This window comes from Salvelinus sp. IW2-2015, linkage group LG8 (assembly GCF_002910315.2).
Source record: "Salvelinus sp. IW2-2015 linkage group LG8, ASM291031v2, whole genome shotgun sequence".
In the NCBI taxonomy this organism is placed as follows: Eukaryota; Metazoa; Chordata; class Actinopteri; order Salmoniformes; family Salmonidae; genus Salvelinus; species Salvelinus sp. IW2-2015.
Window position 1 is genome coordinate 36,142,597 of NC_036848.1, and position 11,142 is coordinate 36,153,738.

An 11,142-nucleotide genomic window follows, 5' to 3' on the forward strand; every position below is an offset into this window, starting at 1 on the left:
CAGACTTGTGGAGGTCTACACATTTTTTTCTGAGGTCTTGGCTGATTTCTTTTGATTTTCCCATGGTGTCAAGCAAAGGGGCACTGAGTTTGAAGGTAGGCCTTGAAATACATCCACAGGTACACCTCCAATTGACTTAAATGATGTCAATTAGCCTATCAGAAGCTTCTAAAGCCATCCAAGCTGTTTAAAGGCACAGTCAACTTAGTGTATGTAAACTTCTGACCCACTGGAATTGTGATACAGTGAATTATAAGTGAAATAATCTGTCTGTAAACAATTGTTGGAAAAATTACTTGTCATGCACGAAGTTGTTGTCCTAACCGACTTGCCAAAACTATTGTTTGTTAACAAGAAATTTGTGGAGTGGTTGAAAAACGAGTTTTAATGACTCCACCCTAAGTGTATGTAAACTTCCGACTTCAACCTTATTCCAATCAGCGTGGGCAAAGCAGTCCTGTAGCATAATCTCTGATTCTGATGACCATTTCTCAACGAAGCGAGTCACGGGTTCTTCCTGTTTGAGCTACTGCTTGTTAACAGAAAGCAGGAGTACTGAGTTATGACCTGATTTTCCAATTGGCGGACGAGGGAGGGCCTTGTATGCTTGCTTGTGGGTAGAATAACAGTGAGGTAGAGAACCCTCTGCAAAGGGTTCTACCTAGCACTAAAAAGGGTTCCACTATATGGTTCTACTTAGCCATTTTCTTTCTAAGAGTTTACATAAGACTGTCGGACAGCAATTATGTTCCTCCACATAGATTTTTCTCCCATTAATACTGAAATAAAGTCCCTTTTCTTCACTTCTGTTCCACTCTCTTCTCTTCTTTTCTTTTTGTTTCTCCTCTGCGCTGCTCTGCTCTGCTTTGCTCTCCTCTCCTCTTGTTCCTTCCATTACATACTCTTCCTTTCCATCTTCTTTACCCCTCTTTTTGTTCATGAATCCCCCGTCCCTCTCGCCCTCTCTCCCCTCCAGATGCACTCCTTACGGCTGTTGAGTCAGAACCAGCCGTCTCAGATCTTCCTGAGTATGAGCGACAACGTTCGCCCGGTTCAACCGCTGAACAACCGCTGCATCCGGACTAACATCAACTTCAGCATGCAGGGCAAAGACTGTCCCAACAACAGGGCCCAGAAGCTCCAGTACCGAGGTAAACACTGCTCCAGTCCTCCCACCACCTCCATTTTGTTAGCAATGTATTTAGGTCCGACTAGCAGACGTATACAAAATGGCGGTGAAGGAGTCATGGACATTTACCTTGGTCATTTTCTATATGTCTGCTTGTGACCCTCATAACGGTATTAACTACCTAAAGCATAGTCTTAAGCCTTAACTTTTATAGATTTTAAAGAGTGATTGTACATTACTTATAGTGATATTAGAGTAATACTTCCAAAACAAGTGTTGGAACGGCGGAATGTGTGAGCCCTACTTCATAACTACAAAGCCAGCTCAGCATCTCAGTGTTATTCAGGGACTCTGCATGCAGTCTGTTTACCATCTCCTCTCCTCTGTTTCAGCCAATATATCTGGGCAACTGCTGCACAAAATGTGAATTTTACACCTGAAGCGTAAATACAGTGAGGGCAAGAGGTAACCCCCATTATTCATTGTATTATTTTTCCAGGATCTACTGTAATGTAGCCAGACTGTTCTTTTCTCTTATCCTCTTATCCTCGCTCTCAGATGAAATTCTTATTCTGTGCAGCAGTTGTTGAGAGATTGAAACACACACACACACAAATACACACACACACATGTGAGTACATATACACACACTTTTACCCACACACACACCCCTACTGTACCCTTCCAACCCACCCCCAGAGAGTAAACAGAAGCAGTACAATAGCAGCAGGGCTGTCTCGTCTTTAATTACACTAGTTGTACTTGTTTAAAGATGTAAATATCTCCAAGGTGAGGCAGAAGGGGAATAAAGTATAATTTAAATGGGAAATGGATCTAATTGGTTATTCATCTAAGGTTAAACCTTGAAGGCAGAGGAAACTCAGCCCCCTCACAGCTAGGTCAGTGGGCTAATTGAATGGGAAATGTGTATTGGGATGCTAGCAGAATGCTAACAGATACTGCAGAAATGCTGTTATTTAGCATACATTGCTAATTTTAACATGAGATAATACGAATTTGGTGGGTGCTTATATTTGCTCTAATTCACGCAAGTGAATTGGGAATGTGTTTTTTGCATATCCCATCTCTCCCCGAGACGCCCTCGGAGAGTGGAGTCTCAGCCAGAGTCACATGGACACCACCCTTATATCTATATCTATATATCTCTGTGGTGCTGGGAATCAAATAAATAAAAACACTACTTGACCATTTACTAATAGAAATGTCTCCCACACTTTTTACATATACACACGACATGTTCAGTGTTTCATGGTCAAGGTTACTTCATTTACTTTACATGCATAATTGTGTCTTCCGGTAGAGTATACTATTTTATTGATAATAATCCTAACAATGCATTCTGGCCTCAATCCTAACAACGTGTTGGCATGTTATGATGAATGTTATAGAAGCTGCTGGGTAGCCAGGATAGAAAGGGTTCCACGCTAGAAGTGTATTTTGTGTAAAGTGCATATACAGTAAAGTTGTGTTCTTCTCACCCTGTCCCTCTCCTCTCTTCCAGTGAATGAGTGGCTGCTAAAATAGTCTCCCTTGGATGAGCACAGAAACAAGAGTCAAAGACAGACAGAAAGAGAGAGAGAGGAACGAGAGAAGGAAGTAAACAACTGGAGTCCGACCAAGGCTGCATCCCATCTAAGATTATTTCATGGCATTGTAAAAAGAGAAAAAAGAAACTGAACATAACCAAGTAAAATACTTTGCGTTGCTTTGCAAAGAGACTACTACTTTTCATACGTACATCGACAACTATTTGTCCAACACATGCTAACTAACACACCCAGTACAAATATATCTATTACGAAACCTGTTTTGATACTGATACTTTTTTGGGAGATAAAAAAAAAAGTTGAAAACATACAAAAACACGGAAGCATTTCTTTCGTAAATCCTCTTCACATGGACTGAGTGGGACTTTTAGCCTTTGTACATAGACACCTTGCTACCAGGGGGATCTTAAGGACTTATTAAGACACTGCCCCTAGTGGTGCAGACAGAGAAGGTATGCAAGGCTCATAGCTGTATCGTCATCACCGTCACCTACAAGGCATGCCGACTGCAACAACCCAAGAGAGCGAGACCTTACATTCTTGCCTTGTAACAGTAGGTCATTACAAAAGGAAAAACGGGAAAGGAGCTTCTGTCTAAGGGATGAACCGATGCGTGTCTCGGCCTTTGTTGTACATAGTATAATTATCAGTACTGCTGAAAAACCGAATATGTAAAGAAAAATACAAAAACATTAAAAAAATATATTAAGAGGATTAAAAAAAGAGATGACAAAACTTGAGTATTTTAAACGCTTGGCACACTGAATTCTGGAAGCAGTTCTGAGCTGAAGCCTTTTCTTTCAGTTTTATTGTTTACAATGGTCATACACTGTGTTTGAGTAATGTTATCAGCCCAATAAATGTGTCTGGAAAGTTCACTTTGGAAAATATGCTTCACTTTACACTGTTGTTTCTATGTGCTTATTACATTGTTGCTAATGTACCGGGCTTTGTGCCAAGTTATTCAATGGTGTTAACGTGGATAAACTGTGCACATTGGTGAGTGAGCAGACCGGTCTCAACTACAGCAAGAAGCTATACGTCCTCCCCCTCCTTTTTGATGCTATGCGTGCTGTGAGGATCATATTTCTGTCTGACGTCTCACACAAGGTACCAGACACCTAACAATCAAGCTAGTACATAGGAAATGATACAGTGATATGTAAAACAGATTGGCCATGCCTTAGAAAGGTTGATGCTTTAAGGTTTTATTCAAAGAGATAGGCATGGAAGCATTGAGGGATAATCAGGATGCAACAATTCCACCAATTCTTTCAATATTTCATAAAATAGGCAAACCATTAACAATGTTCCCTCAGAGTATTGAGACTCATTTTACCTGCACATGCAACACTATCCTATCTGTGTTCTTGGATAAACAGTCGGTTGTGAGTTAGTAAGGGGATTGAACTGTTTGTTTGTGGATAAACCTTTAGTGGGTGCCTCAATGGTTAGTAGCTTAAGGCTAGTTACATAAAGAAAACGCAATTGAAAATGCAATTGTAGAATCAACCTGACTAACTTTCTGTTACAATTGAAAATGGCAACCAATGATAATGTAATTACCATTATATCACGTTTTATCCTCAAACAACTCAAAAGGAGTTTGCGTGCGATAACAGAAAATAAAATCAGAGTATGTTGGCAAAATCCCTTTGCACTCTCACTCTGTGTGGATGGTGTTGGACTCCTCTGTCATCTTAGGCTACTCCACCTGTAGCGAATCTCACGGAGACTAAGGTACAGCCACTCACACTTGTCATCGAAGCCCTCGGCCCCTGTAGAGGACAATGTCCTTGTTAGTCTCAGTGGAAGACAACAGAAGAATAACTACAGCACTTCACTGAATGAGACAGATAGGAAAATGACAGATACCAATATGTTACTTTGAAGTTTGACAGTGTTAATACACTCACTGCTTATTATGTATTTGTTCACAGCCTTCTAAGGTTTGAATTCCATCCTTCTAAGGTTTGAATTCCATCCTTCTAAGGTTTGAATTCCATCCTTCTAAGGTTTGAATCCCAGCCTTCTAAGGGTTGAATCCCAGCCTTCTAAGCTTTGAATCCCAGCCTTCTAAGGTTTGAATCCCAGCCTTCTAAGGTTTGAATCCCAGCCTTCTAAGCTTTGAATCCCAGCCTTCTAAGGTTTGAATCCCATCCTTCTAAGGTTTTAATCCCATCCTTCTAAGGTTTGAATCCCAGCCTTCTAAGGATTGAATTCCAGCTTAAGTGTCACCATGCAAGAACAAGTTTGTAATACTGACCTGCCTGAGAGTTCAGTGCCACAGTCTTCTCCCCCACTGCTGAGCTTTGACACTTTTGGACCAGAACCCTTCCACAGATGATCCATCAGTCCACACAAATGTCCCTTCCTGTCAAGAAGAACAGTTCAAAGTTATCAACTTCTTGTTGGAGGGCAGTAATAACATATCTAATGTCCAAATCAAAGAGGTATGAAATAAGACCTATCTGAGGAAGTGCTATTTGAGTGTGAAGGTTGTTTTACCTGTGCCATATTATTCAGTCCTACCCAGGCATAAGCAGAGAGGTTCTGGGTCTGCTTTACCATGGAAAGGAGAAGCTGGTATTCTTTCATTCTGTGGACAGCAGCTAGGGTACCGCCATCTCACTTGCAGTAATTCTAAATAAAGAAACATCCATGTTTACATTGATTTTGTACAAGCTTTGACTATATAGAAATTTGATCAGTAGATGTAATATAAAAAAACATGTCATTCTAAATGGAAGACCAATGTTGTTCTTTTCAATGCACTTTCAAAACGTCACCATAAAGGGAAGTAATTTGATAATTTGATGCTCTGCAAGTGAGACACTTGCCAGTGCTTGCTGCCATCCCATTTGTTTCTGCACCAATCGGTAGCAATGGGGTATCTTGCTGTCAGGTCCAGTACACCCACTTGGATAGATATCTGGAGAGAAAAAAAACGTATTTTAAATCCACGGCTCAACACACAACTAACAGATTAGAACAGTCCGTTGAAAATACCGTCTGACAACTCCAAATAAACTGGATTCAAACGGGGTTGACCATTAGGGTGTCACAATGATGATCATGGGGGATTTTGGTGGACTCCAGTTCCTAGAAGGGTGAGAAGGACACAGGCAAGAACAGACACAGTCATGACTCCCATGGTGATGGATAGAAGATGGTGGTGGTCCTTTGGACTTCTATTGCAGTTCTTCCTATTAACACAATGACACCAAAAAGTGTATTACTCAGAAAACTGCTAACCTTATACCAATGGTCAATAATGGTGGTGATAGTGTGATGGTGTGGGGATGCTTAGCTGTCTCAGGACCTGTGCGACTTGCCGTAATAGAAGGAATCATAAATTCAGAATTCGGATCTGTATCAGAGAATTCTACAGGAGAATGTCAGGCAATCCGTCTGTGAGCTGAAGCTGAAGTGCAGCTGTGTCATGCAGCAAGACAAAGATCCAAAACACAATCAAGTCTACATGAAAATGGCTAAAAAGCAACACATTTCAAGTTTTGGAATGGCCTGGAGACCACAATCATGGTAAACGCTACATATGTCATCTCAATCGGAAATGACCTTTGAATGGCGCATTGTCCAAATTCCCAAATCAGATTGAATCCTTGCCAAAATGTCAACTTTTTCTGGCATAGCTCTGTTGATGTCTCACTTTTTTTTTGTTAAACAATAGTTATACGTTTTTATAAAGTCATAAAGACCCTCACAAAAGTCAGAAGTAAGAAACTGAAGTGTCTTCAACCAGAAAGTTCACGTCTTTTCACTCAAAATGTAAGGCCTTACAAACAGACATTTGGGGAAGTACCACTAGGGATATCATCTGCAAGTCATATTACCATTGGAGAAAGTAATGATTGTGATCTGTAATGTCATTTGTTTTTGTATTTATTAAGGATCCCCATTAGTTCCTGCCAAGGCAGCAGCTACTCTTCCTGGTGTCCAGCAAGATTAAGGCAGTTATATACAATTTAAAATATTACATAACATTACATTTCATAACACTTTTCACAACACATTAAGTGTGTTCCCTCAGGCCACTACTCTACTACCACATATCTACGAAGCAAAAGTAATGTGTGTGTGTGTGTAGAGTGCGTGTCTTATCATGTGTATGTGTAAGTGTTTGCCTGTGTGTGTCTCTTCACAGTCCCCGCTGTTCCATAAGGTGTATTTTTCATCCTGTTTTTAAAATCTGATTCTACTGCTTGCATCAGTTACCTTATGTGGAATAGAGTACCATGTAACCATTGCTCTATGTAGAACTGTGTGCCTCCCATAGTCTGTTCTTAACTTGGAGATGGTGAAGAGACCTTTGGTAGCATGTCTTGTGGTGTATGCATGGATGTCCGAGTTGTGTGCTAGTTGTTTAAACAGACACCTTGGTGCATTCAGCATGTCAACACTTACAAGAACAAGTAAATTATGCAATCTCAATTTCACTTTCACTCCGCACTGCCCTTTCCCACCTGGACAAAAGAAACACCTATGTGAGAATGCTGTTCGTTGACTACAGCTCAGCGTTCAACACCATAGTGCTCACAAAGCTCATCACTAAGCTAAGGACCCTGGGACTAAACACCTCACTCTGCAACTGGATCCTGGACTTTCTAACGGGCCGCACCGAGGTAGTAAGGGTAAGCAACAACACATCTGCCACGCTGATCGACGGGGCTGTAGTGGATCAGGTCGAGAGTTTCAAGTTCCTTGGTGTTGACATCACCAATAAACTATCATGGTCCAAACACACCAAGACAGTCATGAAGAGAGCATGACAACACCTTTCCCCCTCAGGAGAATGAAAAGATTTGGCATAGGTCCCCAGAACCTCAAAAAGTCCTACAGCTGCACCATCGAGAGTAGCCTGACCGGTTGCATCACCGCCTGGTTTGGCAACTGCTCGGCATCTGACCATAAGGCACTAGAGAGGGTAGTGCGTACATCCCAGTACATCACTGGGGCTAAGCTTCCTGCCATCCAGGACCTATATATTAGGTGGTGTCAGAGGAAAGCCCCCCAAAAATTGTCAAAGACTCCACACACCCTAGTCATAGACTGTTCTCTCTCCTACAGCATGGCAAGCGGTACCAGAGTGCCAAGTCTAGGTCCAAAAGGCTTCTTAACAACTTCTAGCCCCAAGCCATAAGACTGCTGAACAATTAATAAAATGGCCCCCCGGACTATTTGCATTGACAACCCCCCCCCCTTTGTTTCTCCGTATACATTTAAGGGCCAGCCGTGCTGCCCTGTTCTGAGCCAATTGTAACTTTCCGAGGTGTCCATTTATGGCACCGAACCACACGACTGAACAGTAGTCCAGGGAAGAGAAAACTAGGGCCTGTTGGATCTGTTTTGTTGATAGAATTGTTAAAAAGGCAGAGCAGCGCTTTATTATGGACAGACTTCTCCCCATCTTAGCTACTGTTGTATCAACATGTTTTGACCAGGACAGTTTACAATCCAGGGTTACTCCAAGCACTTTAGTCACCTCAACTTGCCCAATTTCCACATTATTTATTACAAGATTTAGTTGAGGTTGCAATAAATAGTGGCAGAAGATCTATGGACAGATCCATGTGCCATGTGCCATGGCCAGTGCCTCTCTCTCCTGTATGCAGTTAACTGCTGATGTGATCTATTGTAAATCTGATTAGCATTCTGAGAAGGATACACAGTCCTGTCAACTCGTGGACACCCAGGTCATACATTTTTCAACCTGTCACATTACACATGAACCTTCATGTGGGAATAGTGCCTATACCTCTCACAACCATTAGAAACAGGATATGCATTGGAGTTACAATGCATGTAGGCCTACATGTACATCCGAATTTCAAAACCAATGTGTGCGGGTTTAACCACAAATCATTCATTTGCTCTTTTGCAACCCAGTATCTCTACTTGCACATCATCATCTGCACATCTATCACTCCAGTGTTAATGCTAAATTGTAATTATTTCGCCTCTATGGCCTATTTATTGCCTTACCTCCCTAACCTTCTACATTTGCACACACTGTACATAGATTTTCTATTGTGTTATTGACTGTACGTTTGTTTATGTGTAACTCTGTGTTGTTGTTTTTGTCGCACTGCTTTGCTCTATCTTGGCCAGGTCACAGTTGTAAATGTAAACTTGTTCTCAACTGGCCTACCTGGTTAAATAAAGGTTAAATAAAAAAAATGTAATTAAAAACATTTGGCTAAACAGTGGTAGACCTAATGTACTTTTTTATACAACCAACGTAGGTCTACCTAACAAAATTAGCTAACATTTTTCCCTTTTCCATGATGGATTGCAAAAAATAATTCACATAGGCCATATCTGTTTAATAACTAAAAAAATGTCTGCTTAAGTGGGCTCTCAAATCACAGTGCATCCCGGACTCAGGCGGGTTCTGATCACCACAAATTGGCCAGACTGAGAAGGCTCTCGGGATCCACGCAGGTGGTCTGGATCATTAGGACGAGCGCTTCAAACAAGTGCTGCAGTTATTTTGACCTGTTGCTGCAAAACCGTCTGAATTCCTTAAATGATTCAGATCAGTTTTGCATTCAGCCTCATTGGCATTCATTTTAGTAAAGCTGTCACGACTTCCACCGAAGGTGGCTCTTCTCCCTGTTCGGGCGGCGCTCGGCGGGTGTCGTCACCGGGTAGCTGCCACCGATCCCTTTTTCCTTTCTGTTGGTTTTGTCTGATTGTTTTCACCTGTTGCTCATTTTGGTTCATTAGTTTGTCTATTTAAACTTCTAGTGCGGGCTTGCTGTTGTTCGGGCTTATTCTTTTACTGTCAGTGGTGCTGTTGGTTTTTTTCCGCCTGCGTATTATGGTCTTCCCTGTTTCGGAGACATACGTGTTCATTGGGCATTGCCTGTTTGTTTGGCTAGACTACGCGAAATAAAACGCATTTCTTTGGAAGTTTGCTCTCTGCGCCTGACTCTACACACACCACTCCTAGAAATACGGGACAAAAGCTTTGCCTCAGACATGTTGTGTATGAATAAAAGCAGGTAGGCATGATCCCCTACTGGTAGCTCAAAAGATGGAGCCAATTTTATTACTGTATTACCTGCATGTCAAGGTGGCGTGTATAGTTTCAGCATAAACTGTGTGCGCTTTGAATTCATGGCAACTGTGTAAATACAGTAGACTACAATGCACACTCTGAGCGTTGATCACACAGATAACAGAAGGCCTGTATGAAGACAGACTTAGACATTTAATATATACTGAACAAAAATATAAACGCAACATGTAAAGTGTTGGTTCTGTGTTTCATGAGCTGAAATAAATCCCAGATAGGTTTCATGCATACAAAAAGCTACTCTCAAATTGTGCACAAATTTGTTTACATCCCTAGTGAGCATTTCTCCTTTGCCAATATAATCCAGCCACCTGACAGGTGTGGCATATCAAGAAGCTCATTAAACAGCATAATCATTACACAGGTGCACCTTGTGCTGGGGACAAAGGGGGCAGGGCCAGATAGCAGCCCTAAGAAACCTGCCCAACACCCTGCTAAGACAGGTTAACATTAGTTTAGCAGCATAAAAAATGACAACTCCAAAGGATATGACTAGCATATGATTATTTCTTCCCCTGTAAGCATTCACTAATAGAAAATTAAGTTTGTTAGGAGACTCAAGCCTAGTATACACCCAGCAGAGTAATTGAAATGTAATTTAATGACAATTGTGACAGCATGGCCACCATTACCCCTTATTCTAGCAACATTCCCATTTACAGACTATTGATGTAGTCAGTTCTACAACCCAGTAAACAAACATCAGGTTAGCATGGACTAGGACCCATTACACACAGGGCAGGTTGGGCAGAACCACACCTGTTGAGACTCACGTTTTTTGAATTATACAAGTTTTGTCATTAATACGTGTCACATATCAGTTTTCAAACAATGTAAAAAATATATATATATAATTGAGTTAATATAGCCGCATACAAACATGGTCTCTTTTTTGTTTTCTTGAGTAAGGCAGCTCCAAAATGGAGGTGTTTCAGCCTAGCTCAGTGCTTTCTGTCACTCATGGGGACCCTACTCAATCGCGAAGCTTAAGTCCTTAGAAAGGGTAGACATCCAACATTTCAGCCCTTTAGGTCCTGCCATAGAGTTATATTACAAGTGTCCTTCCAAAAAGACTCAACATCATTGGCCACAGAAATTAAGTCAAATCACGTTATATTTACAGTAGCTTTGATTGTGAAAGGAAGATGTTGACCAATCTTATCTAGCAGTCATCATGAATCAAGTCTACTGGCAAATCAGTTTTAATCCTAGTCATATGAAGAGAAATAATGGAGAAAATATAGATAAAACATATCGGTGCTCATCGGCCATTGGACATAAACATTACACAACAATTTGGAGATTGCAAATTCAACAATGAGTGGTTTGTAAGGAATCTGTGACAG

At 41.2% G+C, this 11,142-nt stretch overlaps 1 protein-coding gene across 4 annotated transcripts in view; it reads left to right on the forward strand.

The window, feature by feature from the left end:
* The window catches only part of ca10a (carbonic anhydrase Xa), a 304,132-nt gene extending 300,545 nt beyond the window's left edge, over positions 1-3,587 (forward strand). For 2 of the 4 annotated variants that reach the window (XM_023993217.1, XM_023993220.1), the window contains 3 exons: positions 977-1,151; positions 1,522-1,594; positions 2,652-3,587. In XM_023993217.1, the coding sequence (XP_023848985.1) occupies positions 977-1,151; positions 1,522-1,556 (210 nt within the window). In that variant the 3' untranslated portion in view covers positions 1,557-1,594; positions 2,652-3,587. The remainder of the gene's footprint in view (positions 1-976; positions 1,152-1,521; positions 1,595-2,651) is intronic. The other 2 variants (XM_023993218.1, XM_023993221.1) reach the window with 1 other exon arrangement.
* The last annotated feature ends 7,555 nt before the right edge of the window (positions 3,588-11,142 follow it).